The sequence below is a fragment of the Podarcis raffonei genome, chromosome 11, assembly GCF_027172205.1.
Source record: "Podarcis raffonei isolate rPodRaf1 chromosome 11, rPodRaf1.pri, whole genome shotgun sequence".
NCBI classification, from domain to species: domain Eukaryota; kingdom Metazoa; phylum Chordata; class Lepidosauria; order Squamata; family Lacertidae; genus Podarcis; species Podarcis raffonei.
The window spans coordinates 2,899,927-2,923,329 of record NC_070612.1 but is presented as its reverse complement, the minus strand read 5'-3'; the positions used below and the strand labels follow the sequence as shown (position 1 = coordinate 2,923,329).

Sequence of the window (23,403 nt, the reverse complement as noted above, 5' to 3'; positions counted from 1 at the left end):
GGGATCTGGGCGGGATTCTTGGCAGGCCTGGCAGTGTTTGACCCAGGCCTCTATCTCTCCGTCGATCCCCGGCCACCACACATAACTCCTGGCAAGGGCCTTCATTCTTACTACCCCTGGGTGTGTCTCGTGTAGGGCTGTGAGGACCCTTTTTCGGAGGGGCTGGGGAACAACGACCCTGCTTCCCCATAACAGGCACCCCTTGTGGGCCGACAGTTCATGTTTGCGGGTTGTGTAGCCGGCGAATTCTGGCCCGGGGCTGCTGCTGGGCCATCCCCTCCACACCCAGTCCAGGACCCGGGAGATGACCCTATCTTTCTTGGAATGGTGTGCAACTTCTTGTGCCTGAATGGGGCGGTCGGGAAGCAGCTCCAGGCTCATAACCTCTTGTGCGGGTGCTGGGTCGGGGCCTGTTTCCGGTAGTGGTAGCCTGCTGAGGGCATCCGCATGGCCCATCGCCTTCCCCGGACGGTGAATCAGTGCATACTGGTAGCTGGCAAGGAAAATTGACCACCTGAGGACGCGAGGAGACAGCACTTGGGGGGTCTGCTTTTCAGGGGCAAATAAGCCAAGCAACGGCTTGTGGTCAGTCACCACGGTGAAGGGCCGCCCGTACAAGAAATCATGGAATTTTTTTACTCCCTTCACGATTGCCAGACCCTCCTTGTCGATTTGCGAGTAGTTCCGCTCGGTTGAGTTGAGTGTCTGGGAAAAGTATGCCACCGGTACCTCTCTTCCATCCGGGAGTTGGTGTCCCAGGACAGCGCCAATTCCATAGGGCGAGGCATCGCATGCTAGCACCACCGGCAGCCTCTCGTCGAAGTGTGCCAAGACCGAGTTTGAGACAAGCAAGTCCTTGACTGCCTGGAATGCGGCCTCCTGGCGCTGGCCCCACACCCAAGGGGCCCGCTTGTCCAGGAGTCTGTGTAGGGGCTCTGCTACCGCCGCCTTGTGGGGAAGGAAGGAATGGTAAAAGTTCAATAGTCCCAAGAAGGCCTGAAGTTCAGTCTTGTTCTTGGGCGCTGGGGCATCACAAATGGCCCGTACCTTGTCCCCAGTCGGGTGGACCCCTTCTGCGTCCACCATAAATCCCAGAAAGTCCACCTGAGGCACTCCTAGTAGACATTTTTCCCGCTTCACCTTGAGACCCGCCGTCTGGAAACGGTGCAGAACGGTGCGGAGGCGGTCCTCAAACTCCTCTGGTGTGGGCCCGGCAATCAACATATCATCGAAGAAGGGGGTGACGCCCGGAATCCCTTTAAGTAGAGAGTCCATTAGATTCTGGAATATGCCTGGTGCCACGCTGACACCGAATTGCAGCCGCTTTACCCTGAATGCTCCTCTGTGCGTCACAATCGTCTGTGCCTCTGCTGTGGCCTCATCTACTGGCAGCTGTTGATATGCTTGGGCCAAGTCCAGCTTGCCAAAAATTTTCGACCCAGCCAGGGTGGCAAGAACATGGCTGACCACTGGCACTGGGTATGCATGGGCCGTGAGGGCCTTGTTTATGGTACATTTGTAGTCTGCGCAGATGCGGACTGAACCATTAGGCTTGACGGGCGTGACGATTGGGGTTTCCCAGGGGGCATTAGGCACCGGCTCCAGCACTCCTTGCTCCACGAGCCGGTCCAATTCCTCGTCTATACGGGGTTTCAGGGCGAACGGGACCCGGCGGGCCTTGAGCCTGACCGGTCGTACTGCGGGGTCAAGCTGTAGAGCAATGGGGGGGCCCGTATACTGTCCCAATTTCCCATCGAAAACCCCCGGAAATTCCTTGCATATGGCGTCCACGTCCACTTGTAAGCTAGTGTGGTTCACCCCGGTGACGGCTAGCCCTAGTGGTCCAAACCATGCCAATCCCAGTAAGCTAATGTAGGGGCCCTTGACCACAAGCAAGTCCAGTTGCCGCGTCCGCCCTCGGTATTGCACCCTGAAGGTCCCCACCCCCATTGTGGGGACCTTACGCTTTTGGAAGTCCCGGAGGGTGAATGGGGCCGGCCTGAGTTTGGGACCCCCAGTAGGACACAGTTTCCTTAAGGTCCTTGCCGAGATTATGGATAGAGTTGAACCCGTGTCAAGCTCCATGCGGCATGGGGCCCCCTCTATCTGTACGTCAACATAAATTTTCTCTACGTTGGGGTGGGGCAACTGGTATACCTGGAAGTCCGTGAGCTCTGTCGAGTTGCCTTGGTGCGTTGGGCCCCGGGACCTGGGGCTCTTGGATTGGTCATCTGATGCCTGGCGTCGGGTGGGCCGAGCCCGACACACCCGGGCGATGTGTCCCAATTTTCTGCACTGCCTGCACTCTGCGTTGCGGAAACGGCAGGTCCTCCTCTCGTGACTTTCTCCACAGCTTGCGCAGTTCCCTCCTTCTCGTCGAGGCAGCTGTGGTATGTGGGCTGCTTGAGTGCGCTGCTGTACTCGGTGCACCTCCTCCCTGTCGGATCCTGAGTCGTCGGTGAGGTCTTCGTGGTGGACCCTCGGTTGGGACAGCTGGCTCGGCCGTGCCTCTTGCGTCGACCTCTCGGCAGCTTCCGTTGCCAGGGCCTCCTCCAGAGCGACCTGGAACGTTAGGTCCTTCTTAGCGTAGAGGCGTCGTTGCAGCTTCTCATCCTTCAGGCCACCGACGAGGCGGTCACGAAGCATGTTCTCCAGCTCTGAGAAGTTGCAGAACCGGGCGGCTTGGCGGAGAGAGGTCACAAACCCAGTTATGGTTTCCCCAGGGGCTTGCCGCTTTGCGTAGAAGGCATTTCGACGAGCCACCACTGAGGGCTGCGGTGAAAAGTGCCCCTTCAGCTGTTCCATTATTGTTTTGTATGGAACAGTAGCGACGTCTTCCGGCGCAAGGAGAGCCCGGGCGATTTCAAACGTCTCCTCTCCGCAGACGCTGAAGAATATTGCCCTCTTCTTGGCGTCTTCTTCGTCGGTGACCCCTTTGGCTTCTAGGAGGAAGGTGAAACGGGAGGCGTACGCTTCCCAGTCTCCAGATGCTGGGTTGAATGGCGAGAAGCTGTTGTCGGTTGCCATTCTGAGTTCCTTGTGTCCCGGAGCTGAAGCCTGGATACACGGTGCGAGGCAGCGGTGCGGCAGGTGGCGGTGCTGCGGTGCTGTGTGTGGCAGTCAGCTCAGCGGGATCCCACCTTCGTCGCCAGTGAAATATACTCAGAGTCGCAAAGTGATTTCATGCTCTTTATTCAGCTCATAGTGGTGAGGAGGAATGAATGAAAGTCCCCTCAAAGTATCAGCTTTATATACATTATTTACACAATGGGCTGCACAAGATTGGCTAATTCCGGAATTCTACTGTAAGCCAATCAGGTTGTGGATTCACTTCTATCTGGAGCATGATTGGGTAGTTCCTGCCAACCAATCATACTGCTGCATTGTTCTAGGACCAATCAGACTGCTGCATTCTGAATCCTATTGTTCTAGGACCAATCAGACTGCTGCCTTTTGGATCCTATTGTTCTAGGACCAATCAGACTGCTGCAGTTTGGATCCTATTCGACTCAGTACATAACACTCGTGCAGCAAAGCGACTCTTCCCCACACTCATGACTCACTGATAACAGGCTTACGTTGGTGTAATTAGATGTATCATCTTTTTGTTCGCCGGTTACAAACGTCTCCGTTATTTTATTTATTCAAAATATTTATACATTGTCCTCCATCCAAATCGATTCTGGAGCTGCCTGCAACAGGCGTCAATAGAAATTGTTCACATACAATACGCTAAAAACAACTTGAATCCAAACAACAAAACGGAGAAGGAGGGGAACCAATGAAACAAATTACTGTAATAGGACCATTTGAAAGGCCGGGTGAAATAAGAAAAAATGTATTTAACTGATGTTGAAAAGTTTGTAAGTGCGGGTGCTAGTCAGAGCTCTTTACTGAGGGCATTCCAAAGCCAGGTGCCAACACCTCTGAGATGCAATTCCATCCAGCAGTATGATGATGATGATGATGATGATGATGATAATAATAATAATAATAATAATAATAATAATAATAATTTATTATTTCTACCTTGCCCGGCTCCCGCAGCCACTCTGGGCGGCTTCCAACCAAATATTAAAATACCGTAATACACCAAACATTAAAAACATATGAAACTTTGTCTAGGTAGATCCCAAGGACCCCCCCTTTTTTTTCCAAATCCACCCCATCCCAAAGTTTGGACCTGCAGCACAATATGTGCCAGAGCCACCAAGAAGCTTGTTCACAGCTTCTTTTCCTCTTCCAAATCTAGCTTTTCCTACCCTGGTTTGCTTTCTCTCAAGTGTAACCATACTGTGACTGTTTCATTCACGGCAACAGATTAGACTTCAATGGATTCCTTTTGAGAAATAAATAGGACTTGGGGCTGTGAATAAGGCTTGATGGAATGATACCGATAAATAGCTTTGGTTTATATTAAAAAGAAAACTCGAGATCTCTCCAGTGTTATTTTTTTATTATTATTAAAAAAGCTATCAGGGCTTCCTTTTAAATGCAAATGTTTGAGTTCTGCCACTTATCAGAAGATAAAGAGGGTGATAATACCAGCTCTTTGTAGCGAAATGGCATAGCATGATGGGATTGAGTGCCCATGTGCATTTCAATGGCAAGTAGAAGCCCCCGCATATCATATCACCTCTAAATGGGCCAATATTGTGCAATATTGCATGTCAATGCATGCTACTCCTTGAAAAGAGGATTTACGTTCTGGCCCTTTCCCGTCCTTGAGCGGGGAAAGGTGGTTGCCCACTGGCCACATGGCAATCCCTAGATCTCCCTATCCAGATTTGCCTGCAGGGTTCTCTGTGGGGCACAAAACCTAGGGTCATCTAGTCCAACCCCTGCAATGCAAGAATCCGTCTGGGGATGGATTTTGTCCGGGGACGGATTTGTGAATATGGGGACCGTCCCCTGGAAACGGGGACATCTGGTAATCATAGGCTATGCCCATAATGAATGTCTGTCGCTTACTCCTAATGTAGCTGTTCATCCAGGCTGATGGTGGATTGGAGCACATTTGCCACAACAGCCCTGTGAAGCAGGTTTGGCTGAGAGTGAGCCACAGGCTCAAGGTCACCCAGCGAGTTTCATGGCCAAGTGCATACCCTCCCACATTTCTCTGATGAAAAGAGGGGCATCCTATTGCATACCCGCCAACATTTTTCCGATGAAAATAGGGACGCCCTAAGGAAAAGCATTTTGAATTATGATGCTGGAGGAGACTCTTGAGAGTCCCACGGACTGCAAGAAGATCAAACCTCTCCATTCTGAAGGAAATCAGCCCTGAGTGCTCACTGGAAGGACAGATCCTGAAGCTGAGGCTCCAAGACTTTGGCCACCTCATGAGAAGAGAAGACTCTCTGGAAAAGACCCTGATGTTGGGAAAGATTGAGGGCACAAGGAGAAGGGGACGACAGAGGACGAGATGGCTGGACAGTGTTCTCAAAGCTACCAGCATGAGTTTGACCAAACTGCGGGAGGCAGTGGAAGACAGGAGGGCCTGGCATGCTCTGGTCCAGAGGGTCATGAAGAGTCAGACACGACTAAATGGCTAAACAACAACAACAAAAGTTGGGGCCTATTTGACCCAATATATACTCTTTGTCCTGTCTGGTTATTTCATTGCATCGGGGTCATGGTTCCTTGGCATGCAACCACTGCTTTCAGAGCAGAATCAGTGCAGAGAGGAGTTTGGTGCTCAGACATCCGCTATTCAGCCTGCAGTTTTATTTTGGGGGAGAGCTGATACGGTATGAATAGATTGTCACACAAGATATATGCACTAGGCTCTTGGCTGATGGGGCTCATTTACATTAGGCGATGCTAACAGGGATCTATATCTACGGAACGGCTTCGACAGAGACAAATGCCACCTTCACGCAGTGCAGAATGTTATTGGGAAATGGCTGGTCCGGCTGATAGATGCATCGGGAGGTCCAGGCAGACAGTTTGCAAGCCAAGCCATCTTTTATTCTGCTGCCTGATTGAATTTCCACATCTGGAAATTGGATCAATTATGAGGCATTTGATTCAAGCTGAGATTTATCTTACAGACCTCCAAGTGTTTATCCTCCTCTAACTGCCCTCTTCTGAACTGTCAAAATCCGAAAGGCAAATCTCTCTGGTTTTCTACATGGGTGGCTAAAATGCAGAGTGGATTTCTGTTCTCCTTGCAGAAGCAGCCCAAAGAGTTATGCAAAATGAGGCAGTAACTTCTTGTCTGCCCCACTTTAGACATAAGGTGGGAGAAAACGAGCATTTTGGAGGACTTGCTGCCAGGTAAATGAGTATATAGTTGCAACCTTAGACTATTGTCTTGATCTACATAATGTATAAAGTTTGCTTAAACGGAGAAAACACAATCCATTTTCCTGCAAGGAAGTTTGCAAACTGGTGTTAGAAACCCAAGCTCTGTGGTGGCTCTTGGTGGCATGATCCACCAAGTTTTTTTCCTGCACAAATTCCTTCTAAATGGAGTGTGGGACTCACCCTGCACCCAACCGGCCTAGCAGAATAAGTCTGTCTAAGCAGAAAGGCAAACCAAGGTGAAATGTTAGGCCTTCTCTGGGGGGTGGGGATGGCGGCAATTGGACTGTGGATTAACTGGATGAATGGAGAAAGAACAGAGTTTAGCATCTTTCGGTAAATTCCAAATAAAACCTTTTCAACTGACTCATTTGCTGGAAAATCTTTTGTGTTTCTCTTTCCCAGGTCAAGTGGCAGAAAGATGACATGGACAACAACTTGAACTTCTTCTCTGTCTCTTCTGATGGGCGCATTGTGTCCTGGACTCTGGTCAAGGTAAGCTTGGGGTCAGCCTGTCATTCCTGCCCCTGTTTAATATCCTGCTATGTGTGGTGTTTGGGGATGCTGCTGTTATGAAAGAAGGGACTTTGTCTTTCCCGCATTAGGCCTCACCATTCCTAAGTGCACATACCTATTTAAAAACAACAACAAAACAAAAACAATAATTTTATTTATACCCCTCCCTCTCCGGCCATAGGGACACGGGTGGCACTGTGGTTTAAACCCCAGAGCCTAGGACTTGCTGATCAGAAGGTCGGCGGTTCAAATCCCCGCAACGGTGTGAGCTCCCGTTGCTCGGTACCTGCTCCTGAGTAGATAAATAGGTACCGCTCTGGCGGGGAGGTAAACGGCGTTTCCGTGCGCTGCTCTGGTTCGCCAGAAGCGGCTTAGTCATGCTGGCCACATGACCCAGAAGCCGTACGCTGGCACCTTCGGCCAGTAAAGTGAGATGAGTGCTGCAACCCCAGAGTCGGCTATGACTGGACCTAATGGTCAGGGGTCCCTTTACCTTTACCTTTACTTCCCGGCCAAGACCGGGCTCAGGGCGGCTAACACTAGATATAAAACAATTGATTGAAATACAACTTTAAAAAACAAGATTAAAATACATTAAAATGCAGCCTCATTTTGGAAACTCAAAAACTTTTTTTGGGATGAAAACGTCGTCTTCACCAAGGCCAAAGTATCCAGACTGGTCCTACGTGGGCCAGAAAAAAAGCCAGGGAAGTCCCCAAGTAGGAGTTCCATCACAGAAGGAAAAAGGAAAAAAGAAAGAGGAGTTGACAAAATTGAGAACATTAAGGCACTGAACCAGTCTGCCTCCATTCTTGATCTGCTTCATAAGTTCAAATGCTTCTCTGCAGGACTGTTCAGGTGTTTGATGTGGCTGCCCCCAAACTTTAGGGAGTCAGTTGCACTGTCAGCTGCGCTCATGTGAACAAAAGAGGAGTCCAGTATTCTGTTCTCATGATGGCCAAGCAGTTGCCCCAAATAGGAGAAGCAGGACCCAAGCGCAAGTACACTCTCCCCTCTTGTGGCTTCCAAAAACTGGTATTCAGAGTCACTACTACCTCCAATTGCTCTCTTTGCAAAAGGCCACATTTTGTTGTTGTTTAGTCATTTAGTCGTGTCCGCCTCTTCGTGACCCCCTGGACCAGAGCATGCCAGGCCCTCCTGTCTTCCACTGCCTCCCACAGTTTGGTCAAACTCAAGCTGGTCGCTTCGAGAACACTGTCCCACCATCTCATCCTCTGCTGTCCCCTTCTCCTTGTGCCCTCCATCTTTCCCAACATCAGGGTCTTTTCCAGGGAGTCTTCTCTTCTCAGGAGGTGGCCAAAGTCTTGGAGCCTCAGCTTCAGGATCTGTCCTTCCAGTGAGCACTCAGGGCTGATTTCCTTAAGAATGGAGAGGTTTGATCTTCTTGCAGTCCATGGGACTCTCAAGAGTCTCCTCCAGCACCAGAATTCAAAAGCATCAATTCTTCGGCGATCAGCCTTCTTTATGGTCCAGCTCTCACTTCCATACATCACTACTGGGAAAACCATAGCTTTAACTAAACGAACCTTTGTTGGCAAGGTGATGTCTCTACTTCTCAAGATGCTGTCTAGGCCTGTCAGTAGTGGTTAGCAATCTGCTCTTAATCTCGAAGGTAACTGAACTTGTCTGGGACCTTGAATGCTTTTTGCAGCTGTTAACTCCATAGCGTTGCCCCACACATGACTGTTAAGACTGATACATGCTTCACTGCAGTGCTCTGAGCATGACAAGATCTGTCCAAGTCTATCATGTCTTCTTCCATGCCTGACTGTTTAGCTTTTACATCTGCTCTGCATTGGCTTAAATTGTACCTGCAATCAAGGTACACTGCACGTGGTAGGCAAGTTTGCACAGGCAGTCACTTGCTGCCTAGGTATGTGAGCAGGCGAAATCAATTCAGCAGCTGTGAGTAGGGGATTGTTTGCTGTATCCGGCTCATATGTCACCGCAGTTTCTTGTTCTTATGTGTAACATTGTGACCAAAGCAGTTGTTGGTAGGGAACTGTGTGCCCTACACTATTTATTTCCTCTGTAGCAGATACAGAGGGATATTTAGAATTCAAAAGCATCAATTCTTTGGCGATCAGCATTCTTTATGGTCCAGCTCTCACTTCGATACATCACTACTGGGAAAACCATAGCTTTAACTACCGGTATATGGACCTTTGTTGGCAAGGTGATGTCTCTGCTTTTTAAAATGCTGTCTAGGTTTGTCATTGCTTTTCTCCCAAGAAGCAGGCATCTTTTACCACCTTAATAAATCTGGGTGGCAAACCTTTCACTTGACTCTCCTGCCACACTCCTTGACTAACGCTGTGGTCTCTGGTTTCAGTGAAAAGCCTCATCTTCTTTCCACGTCTCCATTGTGCAAAGGCATTCAGGTCTTTGAAACAGATTCCAAAAATAGAGACGCAGGCGCTTTTTTTTGGCTTTATTCCTGAGGTGAGACATCTCAGCTCTTTGGCAGTGCTTTGTTGAGAGTTTCTCGTGGGGTACAGACCAAGGATGTTAAGCTACTTTCCCCCATTCACTCCATTATTATTATTTTTTTGAAGAAAGGAGGAACTTTCAAAGCACAATAGACTAAAGCAGCAATTCTGGAGCTGAAAGGGCTGTGCAGGCATTGATTTTTCCAATTGTAGCACACCTCTCTAGGAAGAAGTGAAATCTAGCCCTTAAACCTTGATGTCTGTTTTGTGTATTACTTCTATTAACAGCGAAACCTTTGCTGGCTAAAAAGGGCTGTGACTTCCAAATTGTGGCTGGTACCCTAACTAAGGTGGACACCCAGCAAAGCTGAATGTGGGAAGACACATAAAAGCAGGGGTCAGCAACCTTTTCCAGGAGGGGGCTGGTTCACTGTCCCCCAGACCTTGTGGGGGACCAGACTATATTTTTTTGGGGGGGGGGAGAAACGAATTCCTATGCCCCACAAATAACCCAGAGGTGCATTTTAAATAAAAGCACACATTCTACTCATTTAAAAACACGCTGATTCCTGGACCGTCCGTGGGCCAGATTGAGAAGGCGATTGGGCCTTTAGTTTGCCTTGTTGTTGAGTCGTTTAGTCATGTCCGACTCTTCGTGACCCCCTGGACCAGAGCACACCAGGCCCTCCTGTCTTCCACTGCCTCCCGCACTTTGGTCAAATTCATGCTGGTAGCTTCGAGAACCCTGTCCAACCATCTCATTGGCCACTGTGAGAATGGGATGCTGGGCTGAATGGGCCATTGCCCTTATCTAGAATGATCTTCTTATACAGTAGTACCTCAGGTTACATACGCTTCAGGTTACAGACTCCGCTAACCCAGAAATAGTACCTCGGGTTAAGAACTTTGCTTCAGGATGAGAACAGAAATTGTGCTCCAGCGGCGCGGTGGCAGCAGGAGGCCCCATTAGCTTAAGTGGTGCTTCAGGTTAAGAACGGAGCTTTAGAACGAATTAAGTACTTAACCTGAGGTACCACTGTATTCTAGGTTTCACTGGTGGAAGTGCCCCGTGAGCAGAGTTTTGCTAGCTGGGTGCTCCTGCCTTCGGAAGGTTCCTGGCAGCATTCTCGCCCATCTCTCCTTCCCCCTGGGGCCCCTGGACTCCAAAAATATCTTCTCCAGAGGTTTGGGGCCCCTGGAGCAGAACGAGGAGGTGGTACAGGGGGCTGCACAAAGAAGAAGACACCAGCAAAAAAACAACAACTAACCTGCTGCCCCACCCCTGTCCTCAAGGGGAATGCTCTGCTGTATCCCAGTTCCCCCATGAATGGAAGGAGTTCTTCTATTTGTGGAGAGCTAGTTGGAATCCAAGCCTCTGTTAGCTGAGATTTTTGCATTGCAGTGGGTTAGACTAGATGACCCCCGGAGGTCCCTTCCAACTCTCCAGTTCCATGATTCTGTGACCCTGTGTTCCCGAAGGCAAATGGAAAGAGCTCTCATCTTTTCTTTTCTTTGTCTTGTCTGAGTGTCCCTGCTGGACACATCTGGAGCACCCGCCCCCATCATGTTTCTGCACAAGAGGAAAAGCTTTTCTGTTGGGTATGGAACTGCCCTCAGATTGATCTCAGAGAACAGCCCAGATGTGCTTATAATAGGACGCAAAGGCACATGCTAGACTCGCAAACTTCTCATTAAGACCCAGCTCCCGCAAACTGGCAGCCGCCGCCATGAAACATTCAGCGGTTTTGATTCCTCTCTCTCTCTGTTTTCTTTTCTTTCAAACCCCCTTGACAAAGTGTTCTGTTTCAAAGCGGTGCCTCATTGTTGTGACGCCAGTGCCGGCAATTGTTCTGATCTCTTTCTCCTTTCCCCAACAGAACGAGCTGGTTCATACAGACATCATCAAGCTTCTCGTGGAAGGGACGACGGTGGAAGGGCCAGAGGGCCTGCAGCTGCAGACTTTTGGTACGGGCTGAAATCTCTCCTCCCTGCGCCCCCCCCAAGACCCCCGTTTGATGCTGGCACCGAGGGCTGGAGTCCCGGGAAAGCTTATTTGGGAGCCAGTGCCACAGAGCTCAGTGGGACTTGCTCCCAAGTAACCACACACAGAAAACTGCAGCGAAGTAACCCGAGTGGGGTGTCCTCAGGAGAGGGTCTGGAAACCAAGCCTTATGAGGAACGGTTGAGGGAGCCAAGTGTGCTTATCTGGGAGAAGATGAAGAGGGGATGTGATAGCCATCTTGTACCCTGGATAGCTCAGTTGGTTAGAGCAGGGGAAGGCAACCTAAGGCCCGGGGGCCGGATGCGGCCCAATCGCCTTCTCAATCCAGCCCATGGACAGTCCAGGAATCTGTGTTTTTACATGAGTGTAATGTGTCCTTTTATTTAAAATGCATCTCTGAATTATTTGTGGGGCATAGGAATTCGTTCATTTTCCCCCTTCAAAATACAGTGGACGCTCAGGTTGCGAACATGATTCGTGTGGGATGCACGTTCGCAACCTGCAGCGGTGCGTCTGCGCACGTGCAGGCTGCCATTTGGTGCTTCTGTGCATGCGCGAAGTGCGATTTAGCGCTTATGCGTATGCGTGACTGCCGAAACCCAGAAGTAACCCGTTCCAGTACTTCCGGGTTTCGGAGGTCCGGAACCCGAAAAATTGCAACCTGAAGCATCTGTAACCCGAGGTATGAGTATATAGTCTGGCCCACCACATGGTCTGAGGGACGGTGGACCAGCTCACGGCTGAAAAAGGTGGCTGACCCCTGGGTTAGAGCATGGTGCTGATAACGCCTAGGTTGCAGGTTCGATCCCCATATGGGACAGCGGCATATTCCTGCCTTGCAGGGGGTTGGACTGGATGACCCTTGGGGTCCCTCCCAACTCCACAGTGATCCTATGAAAAGGCAAGGCCACCTCATTTAATCAGAAGGACTGTAGGCCTACAGAGAAGAAGCTGCCCCACGTTGAGTTTCCGCCAGCAGTGCCTTCTGTTGATGCCTATTGGCACCGGTCAGAGAGACCAGCAGGAGGTGGAGTGGCCAGAATCTCCAACTGCAACTACAAGGGGCGACACTGAGTCTGAGGAAGCTAACTGGCAGGGTCCCCCATCCACAGGGACTGGTTGTATGAAAGAAAGCCGGTGGGGGCTGGACAAGGGCAGGCTGAGGTTGATAGGGCAGTGGCTCAGCCGCCCTCGGGAGCCATTCTCCATGGGCTTCCACCGTTCATGCGATTAGAGGCACCTTCCTTCCAATAAGCCCTCTTAAAGGGACCCCGACCATTAGGTCCAGTCGTGGCCGACTCTGGGGTTGCGGTGCTCATCTCGCTTTACTGGCCGAGGGAGCCTGCGTACAGCTTCCGGGTCATGTGGCCAGCATGACTAAGCCGCTTCTGGCAAACCAGAGCAGCACACGGAAACGCCGTTTCCCTTCCCGCCGGAGTGGTACCTATTTATCTACTTGCACTTTGATGTGCTTTTGAACTGCTAGGTTGGCAGGAGCAGGGACCAAGCAGCGGGAGCTCACCCCGTCATGGGGATTTGAACTGCCGACCTTCTGATCAGCAAGTCATAGGCTCTGCGGTTTAACCCACAGTGCCACCCGCGTCCCTTACTCTTAGCCCTTCCAAAAAGAAACCTGGCTCCACAGAGTTACGCGTCGCTCGCTTCCCTTTGGTCACTCAGACTTTCAGAATGTTTCCGAGAGCAGTTTCCTCTGGAGGAAATAGATTATTAAAGGCTTACCGACGTCTTTGCAAAACCAGCCGTGTTATCGTAGAGGTTGAAGGAAGTGGGGAGCTAGCGAGCACGCAGCTGTTTCCCATTCAGAATGAGTGCACACCTCAGGATCCAACAGCTCTCTTCTGCTTCGGCAAAGCCTCTCTTTTCAGCACAGCTAGATAAAAATGGCCATGTTTTCTTCCTGGGCCGAAAACTGCAGTTTCACTTTTTCGAAATTCCCATATAACTCCTTCATCAGATTGGCCAAAGGGAGCTGTGATTGCTCCCTGCCCCAGTTAAACGGCTGGTGAATCTGGAGCTATTGCTCTTGTTAAACAACAGGTTGAATAGCTAGATCCGTCCAGGGAAAATGGAGCCCTAACAGAGTTCCATGACAAAGTTTTATTTCTTATTTATACCCCTCTCTCCTTCCAAACAGGCTGCGGGACTTCGTTTGACTTTCACAAGAAGATTGATTATTTGTTCCTTGTGGGTACAGAAGAAGGCAAAATCTACAAAGTAAGGCCCTTCCCCCTGCAAGCTGTTGCTCCTCCTGTTTCTGCAGAATGATGTCTGGCATTTCCATTCCCAAAATATGCTCTGAAAGGCTTCTGTGTCTGCATGCGGCGACGCCTGCATGACGTTTGCCAGAATCCTCTCAAGATGGGATGTTTAAGTAAAGCAAGTGAACAGATTGCACTGACTGAGTTTGAGGAGGATTTTCCCCCCTCCAGGAGAACCAGACTGTGAGCGACACTTTGGGGCAGGAAGGACTGCCCCAGTGAAGGAAATGAAATTGGCCTTGCCAAACTCCCTGCCGTGCAAAAAATAATAATCCAGCTTTTTAAGACTGCGCAAGAATGAGGAGTGGCAAGCCCAGCCATCCTGCCTGTAGAGCTTGTTTGTTAAATGGTTATTGGAAGAGAATGCCGTTGCCTTTAACGCCTTCCGACAATCAGCCCTATAATGCTCTAATTTTTGGCTGCAGAACAATTATGGCAAATTTCAGAGAGCAGCTCTGTTAATAGCATTTCGGAAGCCAAGAAGTGATTATCTTAATTACAAACCCAGCCCTATCTGCTGCCCTTTTCTGCAGATAAATTGTTTCTGCATTAATGCAGACGTGCTGCCCTAAACGGCTGCCACGTACTCTGCGTGCATGCCCTGCTTATGAATCTGCCAGGCAAAAAAACCCCTCTCTTGACGGGAGCTGGGAGCAGGGATTTGAGGAGAAGAAACTAAGGGCATCGACTTTCTGCACAGAAGTTTTGTGGAAACTCTTCTTCTCCTTCTTAATCTATTAATTGCCTTCTATGCAATCATCCCAAGGTGATGTGCAGTAGAAACAGCAAAAAACAGTTGAAAACTAAACTAAAACAATATAAAATAGTCACTCACAGAAAGGACAAGTTTATCCAGCTGGGAACAAAAATGTATCCCACTATTTCCAGAAACCCTGTTTCCTGCCATAACTCCACAGGAATCCTGTTCCCTAGAAGAGGGGCAGCCACACCGAAAGCCCTGCTCCAAGTTTCTGCAGAGCAGGCTTCTGAGATAGTTGCAGGAGGGACATTACCTCCAGCCACAAGGATCTTAATAATAATAATAATAATAATAATAATAATAATAATAATAATAATAATTCTTTTTACCCGCCCTCCCCTGCCAGAGCCGGGCTCAGGGCTGCTAACAACAGTAAAATTACAGTAAAAACATACAGTGGTACCTCAGGTTACATACGCTTCAGGTTACATACGCTTCAGGTTAAGAACAGTTTCAGGTTAAGTACGGACCTCCGGAACAAATTAAGTACTTAGCCTTGAGGAGATTTCACCCCTCCCATATCCAAGAATCTCCTGATGAGTCTGCTGATTCTCCAGAGAGGAGGGGCGGTTTTCTGCTCTCTACTTATTCTGCTCCAGCACCACATCAAAGAGTCAGTCAGTCAGTGTGTTGGAGAGAGAGAGACTGAGTGTTAGAGACCGTGTGTATAGATAAGGTTGCTGCTAAGAGCAGCTGCAGACACTCAGTGCAGTGCAGCATTCTTTATGCTTAGACCTCATTTAGCTCTGTATATAGTTTGTATGATAGTTGTAGATAGAATAAAGAAGTTATTCTACAGAGCTGCTCTCCAAGTCGTTTATACTCTGCTGTACTCTGCTGTGCGACGACTGTCTTCTTGTGGAAGTGAATCCGGTGCTCACAACTCTAAGCTGTGAGTCCACAGCACTTTGACCTGTTCCTGTGCAGAAGGTGGTCTCTGGAAGTGCTACCCAGCTCGCCTGGCCCAGTCGGGGCAGAAGTGCATGAGTCCAGTTGGTGGTACTGGCTCAAGGGCGATGCTGACAAGCCTGAGGTACCACTGTAATAGGAAAAAAACCCCAATTTAAAATACAGGTTAAAATGCAATTTAAAATGCAGCCTCATTTTAATAGTAGCCCTTAGATCAAGACCATAAGGGGAGGGAAACAGAAGGGTCAGACCGAGTCCAAACCAAAGGCCAGGCGGAACAGCTCTGTCTTGCAGGCCCTGCGGAAAGATGTCAAGTCCCGCAGGGCCCTGGTCTCTTGGGACAGAGCATTCCACCAAGTCGGGGCCAGTACTAAAAAGGCCCTGGCCCTAGTTGAGACCTAACCAAGTAACCCGGTTCTGAGCTATATAGGGCTTTTGATTAATACATCTTGAACTTGGCCCAGCAGGAGATTGGCAGCCAGTGAAAGCGCGGCAAGCAGAGGGTCCATATGCTACTGGTTCTTTGCCACCACCGCTGCCCCACAAGCAATCTAGCTGCCTTGTTCTGCATCAGCTGCAGCCTCCAACCAACCCCAAGGGTAGCCCCACGGAGAGTGCATTGCAGTAATCCAGCTGTGAGGCTACCAATGCTGGGACATCTGCTTTGTTGTATGTGACCCTTGCTTTGAAAAACGTGGTCACAATCAAAGGGTTCAGGAACTCAGACCAGACCCAGTTTCATAAAATCATACACAGATTTTACTAAAATGAGAGAGAGAAATTCCAAATAATTGCACAGATTAAAATAGCTCAGAAGGTAAGAAAACAACAAACAGTAACTTATCCAGCTAATGAACATAAAGGCTTACACTTAAATCTCCGTAGGCTGAGCAAAGGAACAGGATGCTGTCAAAAGCCCAAATAGACCTTGGCTGGGTGGCTGCCGAGAGCTGCCACCAGTCCAGGTTTTATGGGGATTTAAGACCATCGGTGTTCAGCTCTTCCTTGTGACACTGGCCTTGAAGCCTTAACAGGAGACAGCTGTAATAATAATAATAATAATAATAATAATAATAATAATAATAATGTATTATTTATATCCCGCCCATCTGGCTGGGTTTCCCCAGCCACTCTGGGCGGCTTCCAACAAAGTATTAAAATACAGTAGTCTGTTAGACATTAAAAGCTTCCCTAAACAGGGCTGCCTTCTGATGTCTTCTAAAAGTCTGGGAGTTGTTGTTCTCTTTGACATCTGGTGGGAAGGCATTCCACAGGGAGGGCGCCACTACCGAGAAGGCCCTCTGCCTGGTTCCCCGTAACTTGGCTTCTCGCAGTGAGGGAACCACCAGAAGGCCCTCAGTTCTGGATCTCAGTGTCTGGGCAGAACGATGGGGGTCTTTTCCTTAGCGGTCTTTTCCTTAGCTGGAGCAGTTTTTTGCTTCTCCTTTTCTTTTAATTTCTCTCCTCATTTTTTTAGTCTTCCTGTCTCCTCTCCTTGCAAGTTTGCTGTCTTTACCTCCCCGCTCCCAGGCAGCCTCCTTTATTGCTAGCGTCCCTTATCTCTCTCCCCAATCGGCAAACGATCATTGGCTTTGTTTCAACACCCCCTTCCCTCTTTCAAAAAAAAAAAAAAGCATGATCTGCTTTTTGCCCCCTGGGCAATTCGGCTCCAGGGACCACACATTCGCTCCATAAGACGCACAGACATTTCCCCTTACTTTTTAGGAGGAAAAAAGTGCGTCTTATGGAGCGAAAAATATGATAACTAACTGACCAATCACATCGGTTCTGCCCCCCCCAAAGTCCTGCTCCGACCAACAAAATTTCTGGCTACGCCCCTGGAAGCAGGTGCAGTTCTGCCCTTAATGAGTTGTCCGTATAATTTTGCTTTGGTCATTCTCTGAGCCTGGACCTCATAGGTTTCTTGCCATATGTGGTTTGGGCTAAGGGGAGCCTTCCTGCCAAGATAGCACCACCATCAACAGCCATCCGAATGTTAATATTTCCTGGCCCTCCAGCCCTGTAAAACCTCTTCTGCATAAGAGACAAACATTCAGGCAAGGCAGCGTCTTCCTTCTTCTGTTAAATTGCCCGTGACCTGATTGCCGGAAGGAAGGCGTTGGTGAGGAAACATACTGATCTTTGGTTTCAGGAATCATTAGCAATGATGGAGAGTTGCTGCTTTGCAGGTGTGCTTTCAGCAATATAATTATGTGCAGGACCAGCACATCTCGGAAAGATTCCTGCACCTTAATCATTTATAAAAATTTCAGGGATGTGGAACGTCCAACTCACCCAAAGAGGCAACTCTGTCGCCTGAACCAATGCAATTTAACAGGGAAGATCAGCTTATCTGGAAGGCCCTGGGATAACCCACGAGTCAGAAATTAATAACTTTGCTTTCAGGCAGAACTGGTCAACTGGAGATGATGATGATGATGATGATGATGATGATGATGATGATAATAATAATAATAATAATAATAATAATAATAATAATAATAATTTTATTTATATCCTGCCCTCCCCAGCCAAAGCTGGGCTCAGAGCGGCTAACAACGGTAAAATAATACAGCATTCTAAAATCAATTCATTATAAAATCAGTTCAAATCAAATTAATGGCAACCATGGGCTAGAGTTCGGTGAGGATTACCAAAGATAGTGACCTTCGGAAAAGGTGCAGCAGAGATTTGCATTTGGTCTTGCCAAGTTTGAATGCTGGAATTTAAGCTCGTTCAACTCTGACATAAGCTTTAAAGTCGCTGACCAGCTGTGGCCAACTCACTCCATCTCAGCCTCTGTAAAATGGGTTTATTTTTTGATCTTGCAGGGTTTACGTGTTTGTGTGAGACTTAGAGGTGGGGTGGCCTATGGTACGAACTAGGAAGAACAACGCTCTCTGTTGAAATACAGTAATGCTCTCTGTGTGTTTTTAGTAAATTTGTGCTAACTAGGGCCAGGGCCTTTTCAGTACTGGCCCCGACTTGGTGGAACGCTCTGTCACAAGAGACCAGGGCCCTGTGGGACTTGACATCTTTCCGCAGGGCCTGCAAGACGGAGCTGTTCTGCCTGGCCTTTGGCTTGGACTCAGTCTGACCCTTATGTTTCCCTCCCCTTATGGTCTTGATTTATTGGCTACTTTTAAAATGAGGCTGCATTTAAAATTGCATTTTAACCTGTATTTTAAATTGGTTTTGTCCCCCCCCCCATTATGTTTTTACTGTGATTTTATTGGTTTAGCTGCCCTGAGCCCGGCTCTGGCCGGGGAGGGCGGGGTATAAATAAAATTTATTATTTATTATTATTATTATTATTATTATTATTATTATTATTATTATTATTATTAAATAATTAAATAAATAAATACAGCTGCAAGTAGTAAGAACATGAAGGCTGGTATTCAGAAGCTCTGCTGCCTCTGACTGTGGAGGCAGAACATACCCATTATGGCTAGTAGCCACTAATATCCCTCTCCTCCATGAACTGGTCTTTTGTTGTTTAGTCGTTTAGTCGTGTCCAACTCTTCGTGACCCCATGGACCAGAGCACGCCAGGCACTCCTGTCTTCCACTTCCTCCCGCAGTTTGGTCAGACTCATGTTTGTAGCTTCGAGAACACTGTCCAACCATCTCGTCCTCTGTCGTCCCCTTCTCCTTGTGCCCTCCATCTTTCCCAACATCAGGGTCTTTTCCAGGGAGTCTCTTCTCATGAGGTGGCCAAAGTATTAGAGCCTCAGCTTCAGGATCTGTCCTTCCAGTGAGCACTCAGGGCTGATTTCCTTAAGAATGGATGCATTTGATCTTCTTGCAGTCCATGGGACTCTCCAGAGTCTCCTCCAGCACCAGAATTCAAAAGCATCCATTCTTCGGCGATCAGCCTTCTTTATGGTCCAGCTCTCACTTCCATACATCACTACTCAGAAAACCATCGCTTTAACTATACAGATCTTTGTTGGCAAGGTGATGTCTCTGCTTTTTAAGATGAACTGGTCTAGTATTTAGTAAATATATGAGCGAATGGTTTTCCTTATTCTAAAATCAAATCCAGAACAGTAGCCTTGTTAGTCTGTGCAAAGCAATGCATTGGCAAGGGTTGAAAGAAGCTACATTTCAGGCGGGTTGGACTAGATGAGCCTCAGGGTCCCTTCCATCCCTACTCTTCTATGATTCCAGACTATATCTTTCTGGGGAACTTGGCTTGTTCTAGTAGGTGGATACTAGCCCTGATGGCTCTGGATCAAGGCCAAATTAGAAGCCCCCAAGTTAGGCCATAAAATTCAGTATTCTGAGCAGGATCCTCACTGAGCCTGTTTCTGTTTCCTCAATGGATAGTGAAATATACTCAGAGTTGAGAGTGGATTTCATGCTCTTTATTCAGCTCATAGTGGTGAGGAGGAATGGAAGTTCCCCCAGAATGTCTGCTTTATATGCATTATTTACACAATGGGCCCCACTTGATTGGTTAATTCTGGGATTCACTTGTAGGCCAATCAGGTTGCGGATTCACTTCCACCTGGAGCTGGATTGGGTGGCTCCTGTGGACCAGTCAGACTGCTGCATTCTGAATCCTATTGTTCTAGGACCAATCAGACTGCTGCCTTTTGGATCCTATTCAACTCAGTACATAACAGATAGCCATCAATTGCATGACTGGCTAGAATGAACCATGACTTCTTGACACACACACACACACACACACACACCCCGCTGCCCCAAGGGATCCCTCTGCATAGGACCCAAATTAGGGAAACTTCCTAGGACCTGAATTGGACCAAAAGTGTTGTGCCCTTGGAATGATTTTGCAACGTGCAGAAATATCTCTTGGGAATGGTACCTTTCAGTACTTCCAGACTTCGGGGGGCATTTTACAAGTCCCTTAATATAACAAAGGGACGCGGATGGCACTGTGGCTTAAACCACAGAGCTTAGGACTGGCCGATCAGAAGGTCGGCGGTTCGAATCCCCACAAAGGGGTGAGCTCCCGTTGCTTGGTCCCTGCTCCTGCCAACCTAGCAGTTCGAAAGCACGTCAAAGTGCAAGTAGATAAATAGGTACCGCTCCAGCGGGAAGGTAAACGGCATTTCTACGTGCTGCTCTGGTTCGCCAGAAGCGGCTTAGTCATGCTGGCCACATGACCCGGAAGCTGTACGCCGGCTCCCTCGGCCAATAAAGCTAGATGAGCACTGCAACCCCAGAGTCAGTCACGACTGGACCTAATGGTCAGGGGTCCCTTTACCTTTAATATAACAAATTCTGGGAATACCAATGGTCAGAAGGCCTCTGGAAAGTGCTTTATGACAATTCTTCTGCCCAGTTACTCATGGCACAGCCATTAGCCTTTCCCCCAACATCTCCCTTGTCTGCGTTTTCTAGTCCATGATGGCCTTAGTTCTGTCGCTTGTGCAGCATCTAGCATGCTGTTTATGCTACATGTCTGTTAAATGAGAAGCAGAAGTTGCAGTCACCCGAATCTGACGTCCAAATCTGAACTCCGGGTTCTTTGCATTACTATACATTAGCTTGCGGCAGCGTCTCCCGAGGAGAGAGTAGGAATTCTTCACGGGGCTGGAAATGGACACTTAATAAACAGCCCGGCTCTAAAAATACTTCCATTAAGCCCAATTTCACTGGCCGGATTCAGGATTGCATAGCAGAGTGAGGAAATTACTGTGATGATCAGGGCTCCGTGCTGTGTGCCGAAGAGAGACCAAGCAGGTATCAGGTGTTAAGTGAAAACTCGTCTCCGGGGGGGGGGGGGGGGAGAGGAAATAATGCAGAGAGCTGAGCAGCAGAATGTCACCAACTCCTTGTATTTTTGCAGTGTTCAAAGTCCTACTCGACGCAATTCCTGGACATCTTTCATGCCCACCATATGGCCGTCGATGCCGTGAGCTGGAACCCGTTCCACAGCAAGGTTTTCATTTCCTGCAGCTCAGACTGGACCGTGAAGATCTGGGACCACAACATAAAGTATGTCCAGCCACAGCCTGTGCATTGCCCTACCGTCATCCCCGTGCACTGGGGGGTGGAGGGCAGTTGGGATTTATGCTGATAAACTTTGGAACTCCCTGCCTATTGATCTCAAGCAGGCACCTTCACTGTACTCTTTCTTGCACCTGCTAAAAAAACTATTTTGTGTGTGTTTTGACATGCCTGCGCAGAGAGTTGATGCAGGTTTTAATCTGTTTTTAGCCTGTGGTTATTTTTTCAATGTCTTAAATTGTTGTTGTTAATGCTTCTTATTTATAATTTAGCAAACTGCTTTGGCGGGGTGGGGAGATAGTGGATGCTCTCGCTCTCTCTCTCTGTGTGTATACAGTCATACCTCGGGTTACAGACGCTTCGGGTTGTGCGATTTTGGGTTGCGCACCGCGCCAAACCCAGAAGTACTGGAACGGGTTACTTCTGGGTTTCGGCGCTTGCGCATGCACAGAAGACTAAATCGCACTTTGCGCATGCGCAGAAGCGCCAAGTCGCAATCCGTGCATGCGCAGACGCGGCGCTGTGGGTTGCGAACGTGCTTCCCACACAGATCACGTTCGCAACCCGAGAGTCCACTCTGTGTGTGTGTATAATTATGCAGTGTATTAAGTTTAAGAAATAAATAAATAAAACAAATTATGCCCAATGGGCAGGAGTTCTCTGTGGCTGTTCTCCATGGCTATGGGATGGCCACAGCTTTCCTTCTGCAAAGGTGGTACATCACTAGAGACAGCAAGGCTGGCACAAGAAGTAGCCTGAGCCGATGGGCAAGATGGGTTGGGAGGCCAGAGAAGCAGTCCCTAGTCTAAAAGGTGCCCTCCAAAACCCCTTCTGGAGGATGCTGGCTGGAGCAAACAGCTGGATCACACTCAGTTGTACACAGCAGGGGGGTTGGCTTGTCATGGCACAGCTTTGAGGTCACACAGTTCAGCCACTTGGGGGAGCAAAATGCTCCTGGCAGACTCTGGCCAAAGATGCCCTTCCTTGGCCCACATGTGGGTGCCAACCTTCATCCTCTCCCTGCAGTGGGTCACACCAGAGGGGACTTATTCAGCTGCCCACTGGCCTCAATGGCCCTAAAAGCAAAAGAGGAGCAGAAAAAAGACCTTCTAGGCAGACTGGTTAAACTTCTCTGCCTCCAGGGAACTTTCCTTTGCCTTCTATGGAACTGAACAGAACCTGCCCTTTTTGGAATATTCATGTCCACTTTCTCTGTGCCATCTATAACCCTTTCCTTTAAACCAGTGGCCTGGCTCAAATTCCTCGCGCGATTGCCTGCCTCTCTGCCTGGGCCTGTTCTTGGCTTGCTTCTGCCCGGAACGGATTCTGCCCAGCCCTGACTCAGAAGGTGGCATCTCCTGACATCCAGGGTCTTTTGCTTGCAGGACTCCCATGTTCATCTACGACCTCAATTCCGCCGTTGGAGATGTTGCTTGGGCTCCATATTCCTCCACCGTCTTTGCTGCAGTTACCACTGACGGGAAGGTAAGCTGATTGCCTGCCTGCCTGCCTGCCTGCTTGCCTATCTATCATCTCTTGCATGGATTGATGGGTCCTGCTGGTGTCTCAGGTGAGCTTGACTGTAGGCCCTGTTGGGGTAATGCCAGTTTGGTTTCTGACATGCATATAACCAACCATTCAGAAGTGATGCATCTTAAGGAAAAGATGGATATTCCGTGCCTATCCAGACATCCCACAGGTACTAGATCAGCCTTATCATGGCAGGAAGCCATTGACCAGCTGTAGGTGGTGCCTCTGCCATCTTCCCCCCCGCAAAAAAATGTTTATTCATTTTATAACACAAATAAAGAACACAAACTGAAAAACAAACAATACAAACCAATTCTTGTCATATCCTTATTTTTCTAAACATTGTTAAGTGGGCTTCCCCAAGTCCCACCTATCTGATTTTCATTTTACTTCATCTTTAGCAGTTTACATATATCATAGTTTCTAACCATCTTCCCCCCGCCCACTTAAAATAACTTCACATTATATCATTTACAAATAATACTATTTTAAAATACCCTATCTTCTACTTCTAACCCTACAGCCTATATTCACTTCCAAAGCTATCCTAAGATTTAAATATTAACATATTTTGTCAAATATTCCTTAAACTTCTTCCAGTCTTCTTCCACCGTCTCTTCTCTCTGGTCTTGGAGTCTCCCGGTCAGTTCGGCAAGTTCCATATAATCCT

The 23,403-nt window shown here is 48.5% G+C and overlaps 1 protein-coding gene across 1 annotated transcript in view; it reads left to right on the top strand.

The window, feature by feature from the left end:
- DNAI1 (dynein axonemal intermediate chain 1) overlaps window positions 1–23,403 on the top strand; it is a 173,185-nt gene that overhangs the window by 94,274 nt on the left and 55,508 nt on the right. The window contains exons 14-18 of the mRNA XM_053409184.1: window positions 6,712–6,801; window positions 11,150–11,237; window positions 13,430–13,509; window positions 21,043–21,191; window positions 22,589–22,688. Of these exons, the coding sequence (XP_053265159.1) occupies window positions 6,712–6,801; window positions 11,150–11,237; window positions 13,430–13,509; window positions 21,043–21,191; window positions 22,589–22,688 (507 nt within the window). The remainder of the gene's footprint in view (window positions 1–6,711; window positions 6,802–11,149; window positions 11,238–13,429; window positions 13,510–21,042; window positions 21,192–22,588; window positions 22,689–23,403) is intronic.